General features: G+C 45.4%; 1 protein-coding gene across 2 annotated transcripts in view; it reads left to right on the forward strand.

Annotated features, from left to right (window-relative positions):
* The window catches only part of RAB11FIP4 (RAB11 family interacting protein 4), a 64,675-nt gene extending 50,474 nt beyond the window's left edge, over window positions 1-14,201 (forward strand). For both annotated transcript variants that reach the window (XM_027862411.1, XM_027862410.1), the window contains 5 exons: window positions 5,238-5,319; window positions 5,632-5,769; window positions 6,283-6,441; window positions 9,707-9,850; window positions 11,990-14,201. In XM_027862411.1, the coding sequence (XP_027718212.1) occupies window positions 5,238-5,319; window positions 5,632-5,769; window positions 6,283-6,441; window positions 9,707-9,850; window positions 11,990-12,106 (640 nt within the window). In that variant the 3' untranslated portion in view covers window positions 12,107-14,201. The remainder of the gene's footprint in view (window positions 1-5,237; window positions 5,320-5,631; window positions 5,770-6,282; window positions 6,442-9,706; window positions 9,851-11,989) is intronic.
* The last annotated feature ends 1,867 nt before the right edge of the window (window positions 14,202-16,068 follow it).

A 16,068-nucleotide genomic window follows, 5' to 3' on the forward strand; every position in this document is an offset into this window, starting at 1 on the left:
TTAGTTGTATTGCTCTGAGCAAGTCAGATAACCCCTCTGCCTGCCTCAATCTCCTCATCTGTAGAACAAGGATGGTAATCTTTATATTCCTTCCCTTTATGGTTTGTTGAGGACAGGCCTTCTTGGAGGGGGACCTTGAGTGAGTCTTCTCCATTCCCTGGGTTTTCATTTCCTCACGTTTCAGATCAGGGAGCCGGGGCCGGATGTCCCCCAAGACTGATGTTCCGTGGTTCCCAGGTGGGGTATTAGGAGAGCAGACCTTCTGAAGAGGGTTGGCAGTCCACTGGGACTCCAGCTCTGGGGGCTGGCTTTGATGCTGAAAAGAGCAGGCTTCAGTCTTCTGCACAAAGGGTGGTCTGGAGTCTCTTTTCTGTCCTCCCGTACTCCTCTGGCCTCCAAAGCTTGTCCGGCCCCAGGGCGGCCTGATTGATGTCGGCAAAGACCACCTCGGCCCTTCCAGACCTGCGCCTGCTTTAGGGACGCCAGGCAGAGTGGCCAGCATCCAGGGCCAGGGCTGCTTCCTTATTACTCAAGAGGCGCCCGCTGCCTCGCAAAGATCTTCCCGTTAGAATCCCCAGGCCTGGGTTCAAACCGTGACCCTGAGCGAGGATCCTGCTGCAGAAATCGCTTTTAGAAATTATTCTGGTGCTTTTAACAGCATGGTGGTGTGGGCTTCATTTAAAAGTGGCCGTAGCCCAAGGAATGCCTCAAAACACCCTTGAAAATTTAGTATTTTTTTAGTGAACACAAGTATTTTTCTCACTGTCACCCCAGCCTCTCTCCCCTTGAAAAAGAAAAACAAAATTCTTGTAAAACAAAGAAATCTACATAGTTGAACAGAACAAATTCCATGCCCATCTCTGTCGGGAGGTGGGAAGCATGTTTTACAAGGAGACCGCTGGAGTCATGGTGGGCTCATTCCATTGGTCAGAGGAATTCAGGCTCTCCAAATAGTTTCAGTTGAAAAGAACTTTAAAGTAATTGTGGTCATACTCAGTTCTGACCATACCAAAAGTTAAAAACAATGGTGTTCCTACCAAGAAGTATCCTTTTAAGGTGATGTGGTCACATCATGTGCAGAGTTAAATGGTTTTTTAAGTCAAATTTCTTTTGCAAACAAGGAAATAAAATTGAGTATATGTATGTATATATATATGTATATATTTGTATGTATGTGTATATATATAATTTGAGTATATAAATACAAAAAGTTAATACTTTTTTTTAAATTCTCAATTACATGTAAACAAAAAGTTTTAACATTTTAAAAACAAATTTAGAGTCCCAAATTCTCTCCCTCCCTCCCTTTCCTTCCCCCTCCTTGAGAAGGCAGGCAATTTGATACGGGTTAATCATATGCATTCATGCAAATCATTTCCATATTAGCCATGTTGCAGACCAAAAAAATCCCAAGAATAATAATGTAAAAAAAGAGTTAATGCTTTGTTGATGAAAAAACCACATGACCTTGGCATGGCACAGTGGAACAAACATTGCCTTTAGAGTGGAGGACCTGGGTTTAAATCCCAACTCTGATGAGTCCTAGCTAAGTGAAGCTTCATGAGTCACTGGTTAAGTGACTCCCACAGCATCACGCAGCTAGGAAGAAGTGTCTGAAGTGGGATTCAAACCCAGGTCTTTCTGACTAAATCCAGCTCTCCATCCACTGGGTCCTGCCGTAACACCTCTGGGGAAACAGTTATGGTGGACCAGGATTTCCCGTTAGAGAGTGGCATCTCTCCCATGTCCCCCAGGCGTCGAGTGCAGATTGTCCCCCTGGGGACTAGTGGGTTTGTTTATTTACTTTAACAATCCAGATCCTATTTTTAATTTCCACTCTGGAGGCTGGTTTCTAAGAGTTCCTCTTATGTTCTTAATCCCACAGTGGGCCCCCTCATACCTGGCTGCTCCCTCCTGTCCTCTTGGTAGGAGGCAGTGATGCCCAGGAGAGCTCTGAACTGAGAACAGGAGGCTGTGGCGTTGGTCCCAGCGTGGCTACGGACTCGCTGTGTGGCTGTGGGCAGAGAACCTCCCCTCTCTGGGCTGTGGCTGCTGCTTTTATTTAATGAGTAGGGACGTCGATGATATCTTGTCCACATTCTAGGGTTTGATGTGCAGACCTATCAACCCATCTGTCACAGGAGTATTGGCATGAAAGTGGTGAGGGTCCTTGGGTCATCTAAGGCAACTCTCTCATCTTCCATTGGAGGCCCAGATAGGGAAAGTCACTTTTCTGAGGTTGCAGAGGTCGTAAGCATGAAAGGCAGGATTTGAACCTGGGTCAACCAGCTCTGAAGCTGATACTCTTTTCCTTGAGCACGTCTCCAGAGCAGTCTGGTCTACTGTTTGGCAGGTGGTAGGGAGAGGGCGAGGGTAGCAAAAAGAGGAGGCAGAAAGGTGGAGGAGAGAAGCCAGCAGCAGGTGCATCGGACGTTGGACCCCAGGGAGTGGAAGGAAGCCTTCTCTCCTACCTGACCTTCCCTTCCGGCCCTGATAACAACAACATTTATGTAGCATCTACTAAATTCTGGGTTCCAGCTAAAGTAAGGCGTTCAGATTGACAAGAATGTAGAATGCACAAAAGGAGCGATGCAATGTCAGCCTGGGACGGTTGGCCGGAATCCAGTTAGTTGTGAAGGTCTTTGCCCGTGAATATCCCCATTTTACAGATGAGGTGTTGTTATTATTCTGTTACTTCAGTCTTGTCTAACTCTTTATGACCCTATTTGGGGTTTTCTTGGCAGAGATACTGGAGTGGTTTGCCATTTCCTTCTCCAGCCCATTTTACAGACAAGGAAACTGAGGCAAACTGGGTTAAGTGACTTGCCTAGGGTCATGTAGCTAGTAAGTGTCCAAGGCCAGATTTGAACTTGGGTCTTCCTGACTCCAGGCCCTACACTCTTACCCACTGGGCCATCTGGCGACCCTTCTGTGCTAAGTGCTTTACAATTATTAACTCATCTCAGCCTCACAGTAACCCTGGGAGGTAAGTGCTGTTATTAGGCCCATTTTACTGATGAGGAAGCATCAGTAAATGCAAATAGAGGCAAATAAAGGTTAAGTGACAGCTAGTAAGTGTAAGAGGCCAGATTTAAATTCAGGTCTTCCTGACTCCAGGCCCGTTGCTCTATCCACTGAGCTACCTAGCTGCCCCTGAATTTCTCTTGTACTGCTGTGACCTACAGTTGTGGCCATGGCGTTGGTTGTGTTCGGAGCAGCAGCTGCTGAGGAGAAGAGGGGGAATTGAAATCTGAGAGGAAATGCCCTACAGGAGTCATGGCAGCCAATATGGCGGTCAGGCTCTGACTCTATTTGAAGGTCAAAATCTGCTTGTACCTTTCCAAAAGTCACTGAGGACGGATGGAGTTCCAGTAAGAGACCTAGGCCCAGGATCATCTAGAGAATGGAGTGTGTTGAGGGGCTGTGGTGAAAGAGGATTTAGCATGGTCCTTGGCACACTTTGTATTAGGCTTCTTAGCAGGTGCTTCCATAGCTTGCTTATTGACTTGACTTATTACTTACATGACCTTGGGATCTTTGAGACCGAGTTACCTCTTCTGTAAATTAAGGGGTCGGATTCTGGGGTCTCTTCCAGCTCTCATGGGTACATAACCCTGTCTTCCAATAGTGAGTGAGAAACAAACATGGCCTTCTGCCCCTCAGGTTCTCACCCCTCAAGGGATACTCTCTTCCTAAGCCATCCTTCAAAAGGCTTAGCTCACCTACACCTCTTCAGCAAAGGCTTATATGACCACTTTGGCCAAAAAAAAAATCTAACATGATCATTGACTTCACCGAGAAGAAGGTGTGCCGTCTTTGGTGTCAGAGAACCTGGGTTCAGATCATGCATCTGATGCTTATTGCCTGTGTTATCTTGGGCAAGTCATTTACTCTGGCCTCAGTTTCCTCATCTGCAAAATGAGGGGTTAGACTAGACGGCCTACTAGTTTTATAAATCTGTGATCCTAAGAGAGGCCTGTCTTCTAGGAAGAAGGAGGTCATGTTCCCAATGGACTCTGCCCTTATCACAGTCCCATCTAGGCCCACCATTGAAGAAGGATGTTGATAAGCCGAAGCTTATCCCTGGGAGAGCGATCAGGATGTCAGAGGGCAACAATGACCTTCACGGGCCATGAGGGTCATCAGTGGAAGAAGCTGGGGTTGTTCAGCGTGGAGAAGAGAGAACTCAAGGGGAATGTGGGAGATCCTGGAATAAGGGGAATTGAACTCATTTGGCTTGGTCCTAGAATGAAGAACAGTGTGGCAGAATTAGACTGTTAACTACCCAGATGGTAAGTGACAGTCTCCATCACTCCCTGTAGGTCAGTTTCACTAGATTGTCTCCCGAGAACCTAACAGTATTTTGAGCTGGAGGTTGGACATTTGGGGAACCAAGCATCTCTAACAAAAAGTCACCATGTTTAAATATATACAGCCACAGTCACTATAGAGAGAGTTAAATTCAGCCATCTACCGTTTTAATTCAACAGGCATTTAAAAAAACTAGTCTCATGTATGTAGACTGCTGGGGTACTGATACAGAGATTGATTGTGAGACAGAGTTCCTAGCCTTGCTGGAGTTTAATGACCTATGTAATTCCTTTAATACCTCCAGGATCAGTGAGTACACGCTTCACGAGGGCAGATTGTACCTCCTTTTGACAAAACCTGAGTTTAATAAATGGTTGCCCCAGGTTACTGGGGCTTTAAAAAATAAATCTCCCTGGGCCACCTGGGTAATAAACCTGTCAGAATCCAGCGAGGCTGATCCTCTGATGTGGTCTGTCCTGCAAACCTTCGTAGCTTGATTGATACCTGCCAGAGTTGATACTGCTTTTGAGATGCACCAGTGGGGCCTCGGAGGGGAACCCCAAGGAAGGGACATGTTAGGTGAATTGGAGTAATGTAAAATATCTTGTGAAGAAGGCTTCAAATTCAGGGCAAGGACTGAGGCAGGAAAGGGCATTTTCTGCTGGGGGGAGGGGGAGAGGAGAGATGGAGTCAGAGACAGCTTCCTGGAAGGGGTGATTTATTGTAGAAACTGAAAGCAGATGCAGCATTGGAAAATGGTGGCTTTGATTCTGAGAGCCAGATCGTTAAACTTAAAGCCAGGTATTTGCTGTTTTAGGCATTTGGCCTTTTTCAGGAAAGAAGTTATGCTTTGGGTCTAAATTCTGTAGTTGTGAGTCTGTGAGTTAAACCAACATTGGTTTCCTTTTGCCCCCCACTTCCCGCAGGGTACAACAGTTAGAAGAAGTGAACACAGAACTGAGAACCACAGTGGCCCGTCTAAAGTCCCAGGCGGAGAAATTAGATGAGGTGAGACTTTTTTAATTAACAATTTTTTTTTGTTTTTCCATCGCCTTGACTTCCAGATATTTCCCTCTAGGCACTAGTGTTTTGGAAATTATCAGTTGCTTTGTGTGCAGACGAGGCAGGACCTGGTGTGGAGGTGGGTGGGGATGGGTGTAGGGGTCACTTGATTTTAGATTTCTTCCGGGATGGCGGGCAGGCTTCCTTGGATGTTGGCTGGCTCTCTCCCCGTTCCCTTCGGGCATCACTCTCCATTTCCTTCGGTAACAATGTCCCATCTCCAAATGGATGGGGTGGTGGGTGTCTCGGTTATTTCAGGAGCGGCAGCGGATGTCCGACCGGCTGGAAGACACCAGCCTCCGGCTCAAGGACGAGATGGACTTGTACAAGCGGATGATGGACAAGCTGCGGCAGAACCGGATAGAGTACCACAAGGAGCGTGAGGCCACTCAGGAGGTGCGTCACCTGCGTTCAGGATCACAACTCAGCCACCTGGGTTGGAGGCCTGGGCTCCCCAAGAAACTCATTTAGTAGAGACATTGTGGCATAGCGGACTTGGAGTCAGGAAAACTGGGGTTAGAATTCCACCTTAGACACCAGCATTAAGAGGCAGCCTGGGCAAGTCACTTAACCTCTGTTTGCCTCAGTTTCCTCATCTGTAAAACAAGGTCTCTTCCAGCCCTTTATCTGTGATCTAGTCCTAGGAGGTAAGTAGTGTAAGTGTTGTGATTGCCATTTTTCAGGTAAGGAAATTGAGGCTGAGAAGAAATTCAGGCTGTATCCAGCTCTAAATCTGTGAGCCTAGTAATACTGAGTTGCTCATCTTTTGTGGAACATCAGGTCTTAAGTAGCCAGGGACTTGATTTTTGTCTTATGCCCAGTGCTTGATAGAAGGGAACACAGTAGGTGCTTAATAAGTGCTTGTTATACTGAAATGAACTTGACCTGTTTGGGCCCTCGTTCCTGCAGCTCATTGAGGACCTGAGGAAGGAGCTGGAGCACCTTCAGCTTTACAAACTGGACTGTGAGCGGCCTGGGCGGGGACGAAGTTCCTCTTCCAGCATGAGCGAATTCAATGCCAAGGCCCGGGAAATTGAACTGGAACATGAGATCAAGAGGCTCAAGCAGGTGAGTGAGGGAGGGTGGACTCTGGTGGGTGGGGTGGGGGGGGGGGATAAGTGCATCCACTGCCTAACCTTTCCTTCCAAGGTGGAGCAGAAAGAGGAAGCAGCAGCCACACATAGCAGGAGCCAGGTTACTTTCAGTAGCCTGTCTCGAGCCCCCACCAGAGCCTCACACCAGGCAAAGTGAGAGGAAACTAGGTGGATAGATGGAGAGGCAGACAGATGGATGGAGAAATAGCTGGATAGATGGAGAGGTAGGTAGACGGATGAAGAGATGGAGAAATAGATGAAGGGACAGATAGAGGGATAGATAGATAGATGAATAGATGACACTTTATCCAGTCAGGAGGCTTGAGGGCAGAGGCATCCTTAGGGTGGTCAAGGCTGCTGGTAAAGAAGGGGAGAACTGGGAGTTATTATAAAAGAAAAAATGTATAAAAGGAAAGAAGTCCCTGCTTGGCCCTAGGAGTTATATTAAAAATAAAAAAGACTTGAAAGCACTTATAAACTGTTTCTCATAGTAGAGAAAATTAAGAAAAAGGCAAACTGAGTGCTAAGGAACTCAATGAAAGTAAGGACTGGCAGCCACTCACCTTCTTTCTAGATAACTTTAAGGTTTACAAAGTGCTCTAAAGAAAAGCAGTAGGAAAAATAGAAGATTTGGAATTCGAGGACTTGAGTTTGAATCCTGGCCCTTTCACTTAATGGCTCAGTGACCTAGGGCAAGTCACTTCCTCCCTTGGGTTTCTGTTTCCTCCTCCGGCATTGCTGTGACCTCTCAGGCCCCTTTGCATGGGATCCAGCCCCATGAGGTAGGGAGTTCAAGTATATTTATCCCCATTTTTCAGGTGAGGAAACAGAGGCTGAGGGAGATTTCCGTTTGCCCTATAGCTAGTACGTCGCTGAGCTGGGGATTCAAACTTGTCTCTTGGCTTTATGTCCATTGCTGTCCACTGCCCCAGAAACCTCTCTAGATCCCAGCCCAGCCCCTCCATTATAAGGATGAGAAAACTGAGGCTCCAGAACAGGAGTGAGGACAGAGGTGGAGGTGATCTGCCCAAACTCTCGTAGCAGGTTAAGGGCAGATTTGGGCCTAGAATTCAGATCTCGTCACACCTCGATCTAATGTTCTGTCCTGTTTCTGCTTCCCCCATGCCTTTCACTGATGCTGACCAGTGCGTGAGATCATAAGTCTTTACCTGAAAGGGAAATCAGAAGTCAACTAGTCTCTTCCCTTCATTTTAAAGACAAGACCCTGAGAAATGAAGCCGTTTGCCCAGTCATGCAGGTGGTTAAGTGGAAGAATCGGAACTCGAACTCGGGTCTTATGACTCCCAAGTTCAGTATACTTTTCACTGTTCCACTCCAACCTCCTCAGGAGCCTCGCTAAGCCTACAAGTCGCACAGAAGGTGCCAATCTGCACTGGTAGATGGATTTTCCTCACCTGGGACATCCTTATAATAATGTCACAAGTTCAATTTGTAACTCCATCCCTATGTAGGATAATAGGGAGAATAAATCATACAGAGTTTGAATCTAGCCGTGTTATTCTGAGAAGGCAACTTCTCTTAGCCTCAATTTCTTCATCTGTAAAATGGGAGTAATAATAGTAGCTAAACCTCCTAGGGTAGTTGTCAGGGTCACGTTAGGTAGGGTATGTAAAATGCTTTGTAAACTTCCAAGTTCTATATAAAAGTTGTTATATGGTGGTGGTGTTCTTAACTATCACACACAGTATTATGTGATTTTGAAAAAGAAGCAACATGGTGGTATGGTAGATAGGGAGCTGGCCTCAAGTTAGAAATATCTGGGTTCAAATCCTGCCTGTGACCCAGGGCGAAACTGTCTCCGAGCTCAGTTACTCATCCGTAAAACAAAGGGGTTGGATTAGTTGGGGTCCAGGTTGCTGAGATCCATACAGGAGACATCTGCCTTGGAATCCCACCTCTGACACTTCCCTCCCGAGCCTCAGTTTCCCCATCTGTAAAATGTTGTGCCTTCCTGAGATCTCGATTGTGAGGATCAGATGAGGTGAAATACAGTGGTCTCCCGGTAAACGCCGAAGAGCCGGATAAATCGGAGTGGTGACTGGCGCAGAGTATGTCCACGTTGGTCAGGCCACAGGTTCTGCGCTTTCCAGCACAGGGATTCTTCACCTGGAGTCCTTGACCTTGGATGGGAAAACAATGGCCTCCTTATTTTCACTAGCCTGTAACTGAAATTTATATTTTCTTCATTATGGGTTGGGGCAGCAGACGTGGTTCTGAGAAGGGCTCCCCCGGCTTCACCGGACTGCTGCAGGCATCCAAGGCGCAGTAACAACAAAGAGCCCCTGTTCTGGAGAGAGTCTGGTGGGGAGGCCAGAAGTACAGTTCCATGAGTCTTCTGTCTTTGCGCAGATGGTGTTTTCAGATGACTTCCCCAAAGCACAGCTGGGCACGTTTCCATGGTGTGCTGGGCACGTTCCTTGGCTTAAGCCTCTCCTCTCTGCCTCTGGACACAACCCTTCCCACTCCATGTCATTATGCTGAGCCAGGCAGGGCCCCTGGATCAAAAACTCACTCCACCTGTGCTGAGGCAGCAGCAGAGTAAGGAGAGAGGCCAGTAGTAGCCACTCTATGTCAGAAGCAGGTTCAGACCCTGGGCTTCTTGACTTTAAGGCTGGTGCTGTAGCCATCATGCCATGTGACATATGCTTTCACTTCCCAGGCAAGTGCCTCGACCCTGGCTGGAATCCAGTATGCCCATTCCCTTATAGAAGCTCCCTGGGAGCAGGGACTATTTCTCTCTGATCTCTGTATTATCAGTACCTAGAACGGCACATAGTAGGTGCTTTATGAAATATTGCTTGGTTGAAGGTTACCCCTTCCCAATAGAATATAAACTTCTTGAGGGCAGGGACTTTTCCCCTTTGGTCTCTGTATTATCAGTGCCTGGCATGGCACATAGTAGGTGCTTTATGAAATGTTGATTGGTGGAAGGTTACCCCTTCCCAATAGAATGTAAACTTGAGGGCAGGGACTTTTCCCCTTTGATCTCTGTATTATCAGTGCCTAGCATGGCACATAGTAGGTGCTTTATGAAATACTCTTTGGTTGGTTAATTGAAAGTCACCTTCCTCTCAGTAGACTGTAAACTCCTTGCGGGCAGGGACTTTCATTTCAGTCTACATCCCAAGCCCCAGCTCAGTATCTGATGCATAGTAGGTGCTTACCACTTGTTGATTGATCGACTGATGGCCTCTAAATCTTTTTTTCTTTTTTAATAGGAAAACCAGAAGCTCCGAGATCAGAACGATGACCTGAATGGGCAGATTTTAAGTCTCAGTCTTTATGAAGCAAAAAATCTCTTTGCCACTCAGACCAAGGCCCAGTCTTTGGCAGCAGAGATCGACTCGGCCTCCCGGGATGAGGTGAGGACAGGCTCAGTCCCTGAGTAGCCCAGTGCTTCCCACTGGGTCCTTAAGAAAGGCATTTCTTTTTTTTTTTGTTTTTTGTTTTTGGTTTGTGTTTTTTTTTGTTTTGTTTTGTTTTCGGTTTTTTTCAGGCATTTGGGGTTAAGTGACTTGCCCAGGGTCACACAGCTAGTAAGTGTCAAGTCTGAGGCCAGATTTGAACTCAGGTATTCCTGACTTCAGGGCCAGTGCTCTATCCACTGCACCACCTAGCTGCTCCGGAAAGGCTTTTCTTTAAAAAGAAAAGAAAAAAGCATTTCTAGGTGACCCATGAACCCCTGGACGTGTGTTAGTGCTGTGATTCTGATCTAAGAAACTCTCTTGTTCCTGCAAGGGGCCAGTACTGGCAGATACCACACTTTGCCAAGAAAACTCAAGTTAAAGAGATTCTGAGGCACAGAGTTTTAGAATTAGAGCTGGAAGGGACTTTAGAAGTCATCTTGAACCCCTTCGTCTTACAGGTGAGGAAACTGAGGCCTAGAGAGATTCATAGGACGATAGATTTTAGATTAAAGAGACCTCAGGGACCTTCTTTTTTTCTCTTTTTGGCTAGGCAGTGGGGTTAAGTGACTTGCCCAGGGTGACACAGCTACTAAGGGTCAAGTGTCTGAGACCGGATTTGAACTCAGGTCCTCCTGACTCCAGGGCCAGTGCTGTATCCACTGCACCACCTAGCTGCCCCAACTTAGAGGCCTTCTTGTCCAAACCCTTCCTTTTTAGAGATGGAGAAACAGGCTGGGAGAAGCTAAGGACTTGCCCAAGGTCACACAGTTAGAAAGTGTCAGAGGTGGGATTTGAACCCAGATGCTCCTGTCTCCAAGTCAGCACCACAGTATATTTAACCTGAGTTTTGATAAATAACCACAGGAATTCTGTCTCTACCAGTCTGCTCTATAGCCTAGAAAGTTACTGCCTTCTCTAAATGCTATTCTATTCCTCTTTACCCTACTCCTGATACCTCAAAGTTTTTTTATAAATGCATTCTTCTTTTTTTTTTTTTTGGCTAGGCAGTGGGGTTAAGTGACTTGCCCAGGGCCACACAGCTAGTAAGTGTTATGTGTCTGAGGCCAGATTTGAACTCAGGTCCTCCTGAATCCAGGGCCGGTGCACTCTCCACTGTGCCACCTAACTGCCCCCTGCATTCTTCTTTGTAGTGTTGATTCAGAGTTGGATTTTTTTCTTTTACCCTTTGCCTAGGGAGGGGCTGAAACAACCATCCTCATAAGTTTTGCATCTAAGTAATAATAATTTATTAAGATAATAATAATTAATAATTGCAATGTTTTGGAAATTAATTTTTATTTAAAGATATCTTTTGTTTTGCATCACTGACATCCCTTTCCAGGGATTTTTCTTCCTCTCCCCTAAAACTGAAAAACAAGAGGTAGGCCTCTCCCTACTGGGCCCGTATACTAAACTTGCCATGTCTTGTGGCCCTGGGCAACTCACTTAGTCTCACTGACCCTGTTTGCTCATCTGTGAAATGGAAGGATTAGACCAGATGGCCTTTGAGGTGCTTTCTAGCTCTAAATTTGCTTCCTCAGGCCCCTAAATTGGGGGCCAGTAGCATATTCCCAGCCCCAGCAATGCTGCTTGATGTCACAGCAATGATCCATTCAAGTCTAGGAACATTTTTAGGTTCCTGTTCTTTTCTTTTCTTTTCTTTTCTTTTCTTTTCTTTTCTTTTCTTTTCTTTTTCTTTTTGGTGAGGCAGTCGGGGTTATGTGACTTGCCCAAGGTCACACAGCTAGTAAGTGTTAAGTGTCTGAGTCTGGATTTGAACTCAGGTCCTCCCAACTCCAAGGCCAGAGCTGTCTTCACTGCGCCATCTAGCTGCCCCCATTTTTAGGTTCCTGAAGTAGAATACTTACCCAAAACCACGTGTTTCAGTTTTTAACATAAGAAGACTTTTGACTCCTTTCCCCAAGTTAAAAGGAAACTTCATCCCACCCAGTCAGTCCATTGTGGCTCATACGCAGCTTAATTTTGCTTCAGCTGAGGTCGGTCTGCTTGTGCCAGTCAGAACAGGGGAAGGTCCTTAGCTTGGCTCGCAGAAGGCTGCGTTTTCACTGGGCATCTCTTATCTGTCTCTATCAGCTTATGGAAGCCCTCAAAGAACAGGAGGAGATCAACTACCGACTGAGACAGTATATGGACAAGATCATTCTCGCCATCCTGGACCACAACCCATCAATCCTGGAGATCAAAAATTGAAAGCGGATGTCAGGGTCGAGGTGGGAGTGGGACCAAGGAAGAGGTTGGGAGAGCAGCAGCCATCCGATACTTTCTGCACATGTCACTGGATTTAAGAGTCACTAATACTGTAAATGTCTATACATACAGCTATATGTGTGTATGTGTGTGTGTAATTGGGTATGAAAGAAAATGAGTGTGTATGAATGTTGATAATGAGATGGCGTGCGGTTGATCCTTTAGTCACAAAGGTCTGCTTTGGTTAGCTTTTCATGCACTTTGTTGTACCTTTGCAGGAAAGAGGGTTGGCAGAGGGGATAGGAGGAGATTATTATTTTAATAACAGTATAACTGGAAACTTGTGTTCTAGATATTGGATGAAATGACTACCTCTGGTTGTAAGGGTTTTTTTTAAAAAAGATCTATCTCTATTGTTAGAGGTGCCCCCTCACCTCCTACAGAATGGAGAACAAAACAATGACTTTTTCAGTAACTTGAATACCTAGCAGCCTTGTGATTAGGATTAGTTTGATATCATTCTCCCTTTGCCTTCACCGGTGGCACGTCCTGCCAGGGCACAAATATTTGGGCCAGGAAGAGAAATTGGTCTTTTAGTAGAAAATCATGGAGGAGAAAGTCACTGCTTCAGATCTTTGGTGTGTTTGGGGGTAGAAGGTTTATGACTACCATAATCCCTTGCTGGCAAAGAATGGTTTGTCACTTAATGTCTACCTCCTCCATTTCACACACCATTCATAATGACTAGTGGCTGATTTCTAGGGTGGTAAATGAATGGTTTTGGGTCTCATGAGCATTAAGCAGCTGTTTCTACAACTTAACCCCAGTTTTCAGGGGACTTAGAATTCAAGCTGTTTAACTTCTTTCTGGGTGGACTCTTGGCCTTTATTTTTTAAGGTTTCCCTTGCACTCCTACATTCCTACTACCTCCCCCTTTGTTTCTGTTTCTGTGTGTGTGTGTGTGTGTGTGTGTGTGTGTGTGTTGTGTATATGTGAGTGTATCTTGGTTGTTTATTTAAAAAAATGAAGATACTTAAATTTGTGTTTGGTAGGGAATAGATGTTTGGAAAGAGTAAGGGATGGTGAAGGTGTAAGTCACTCATAGTTGAACTGAAGGCTCTTTTGGGGGTGAGAAGGGTTTTATTCCCAGCAGTTTTCATCCACACCATCACCTTCCATCCCTGGACATCTGAATGGACGGCATCTAGATCTGGAAGCCCATGGGCCATGTCTGTGTGGGGGCTGAAACTAACATCCTCAGAGGTTTTGGATCTAACCAAGAGGAGCTTGCTTACCATTATTTTTAAGTCCCCCCCCCAATATGACCTGGCATGATGATGTCTGTCTGTAATCCCAGCTACCTAGGAGGCAAAGCCTGGCAGAGTTGAGCTGGGGAGTTCTGAGCTGCAGGGTGCTAAGTCAATCGCTTGTCTGCATCACACTTGGCATAAATATAGCGAGCCTCTAGGACTGAGGGCCACCAGCCTCCCTAAGGAAGGGCAAACTGGCCCAAGTGAGAAGCTGAGTTGGTTATCGATAAAATCAGCAGTAGGACTGAGCGTTTAAGTAGCCACTGCCCTTCCAACCCAGACTAGACAGAAAAGACCCATTTTCTTTAAGCCCTACTAGATGTACCTAGCACAATCCTGAAGCCAGGCTGACTCCTCTTGGGATGTGGGGTTTTGCCATCAAAGGAGTTGGATACAAAGTCAGGGTCCTGCACTCTGCTAGGATGTGAAGCTCTTTTGTTCTGAATATTCAAACAGCCCTTTGTTACCTGCACTGAAGAGAAAGAGTGAGGTTGTCTGTGGGACATGACTGGAATAGCCCGGGAGAACTCGGATTGACTTTCATCATTCTCCCAGCACTTGGTGGGGGATTCACACTAAGAGTCTTTTATCTACACTCACCTAGAAACTGAGCTCTTTGACAGTTGGCAACGTCTTCTCCCCCATCCCTAAAATTTTCATATTCGTCTTGAATTTTTTTATCCCTTTGTAATGCATTTCCCCATTTACCTTAATCTAATTAATATATATATGTCATATATATATATATGTATTATATAATATATATGTGTGTGTGTGTATATATATATATGTATATCTTTATTTTTTTCCCTTCAGTTTCTTGTTTTCTTCAGCACTGACATGTGAAAAGGAATGTCTGGGCATGTTGGAAAAGGGCTTGTGGAAGGATTGTAATGAGACTGAGAGGGAGCCATCATGGGAGCAAGGAAAAAAATGGAGTGGGAATGTTTTTTTTCTTATCCCTAATTTAAAAATCTGGTCTGTAAGAGCAGTTATAAGAGCTGGACTTTGTCCTGACACAGGATCTTGGAAGTTTTGTAAGCTGAGTTTTCCCCTAACAGGGAAGACTGACAAAATGCAACTTTTGTTTTATTTAGGGAATAATGAATTAGTCAGCCTCCAACACATACAGGCCTTGTGATCTTGGGCAAATGTCCAGGAGACTCTTGAAGACTGAAGTTACTGAGTAGGCACCTTTCTGCATTGGTAGAGGGAGTTTTGTCACCTGGAGTTCCCCATAGCAGTGACATCATAGATCCATTCCAGAAAGAATTAGCGGGCAGATAAATGGTGCACTGGCCCTGGAGTCAGGAGGACCTGAGTTCAGTTCTGGCTTTAGACACTTGACATTTGCTAGCTGTGTGACCCTGGGCAAGTCACTCAACCCTGATTGACTCACTCCAAAAAAAAAGCCACTCAAATCATATTGACCTGTTAATAGCCTGTGGTCGATCAGTCTTCTGAGGATTCTCAAAGTCCTCAGCAAAGTCATTTCCATAGGTCCACTTGAGCATGGGGTACTCCATGGGAAATCCAGTAATGGAATGGGTATGAAGAGAAGGTTAGATGGTGAGGGGAGAGGATCTGGGAAAAGGAAAATGGAATGAATGAACTGGAAAAGGCAAGGGAAAAAAATCAGAAAGCAAGTGGGGGCGGAGAGGCAGAAATTCAAGAAACAAAACTCCAGGGATGGCAATCATATTTGAATTCAGCAGCAAAATGGAATTAAGTATGTTTTAAGCAAATGAAAGAAAAGGAGGCCAAGAACCCTAGCACATTCAGGCCTACCTAGTGATCTCCCATAGAAAGAGATTAAGAATAGAAGGTTTCAGAAAAATGTCAGTTGACGTATGTTTTTTCTTTTTGTGTTTGTTTTTTGTCCCAAGTCCACTGCCTAAGGGGGGATGCCTAGAAAAATTGTCAGGTGCCTGAGGAGGAATTTGTACCTGGTGCAAAGGAGATCCAGCCTTGTAAACAAACAAGCAAACCAGCTTTCTTGGCCATCTGTCTTTTAGGAGGCACCTGGGCAAGTCTAGTGTTCTTAGCTGTTCCTTCTTTCCCAGGTAGCATCAGGTGCTGCTTTCTCTGGGTCGGTGGCTGTTTGCACAGCTGTTCAAAGCAAATGTTCTTGACATCAGAGAGGCCAAACACTGGTGAGGTTCTCTTTCTCTCTCAACATCTGATTTAAAGGATCAAGTCTTATGTAACACTTACTTAAAGTTAAGTTCCGTGTAGGTGTTTTAATATATGTTTTTTTAATTTTTAAAATCAATTATTGAGGTCTTTTAAAAAATACTTTTAAAGTTTGTCGGAATCAGTGGTAATTAAGCCAGCCTGCTTCATTGAGCCCAGTGGACCAACAAGTCTTGTCTAAACAGTGAACCTTGAGGCAACTGTGGAAGGTGTGTGTGTGTGTGTGTGTGTGTGTGTGTTTGAGAGAGAAAGAGAGAAAGTATGTGTGGAGGGAGAAGGGAAATGAAAGAAAGAAATCAGCTGGCATTTTATCTGTGATGATGATGCATCTTTTTCTTTTCCTTTGAGTCAAGAGGTCCAATCTTTTTGTTTAGTGGGGACTTATTACCTCCATATCTACCTTAAGACCTTTCTTCCTGCTGCTACATCCTCCACGTCTATTTCTTTTAGATGAAGTTTTGG

This window comes from Vombatus ursinus, unplaced genomic scaffold (assembly GCF_900497805.2).
Source record: "Vombatus ursinus unplaced genomic scaffold, bare-nosed wombat genome assembly UNPS02014768.1, whole genome shotgun sequence".
Taxonomy (NCBI): domain Eukaryota; kingdom Metazoa; phylum Chordata; class Mammalia; order Diprotodontia; family Vombatidae; genus Vombatus; species Vombatus ursinus.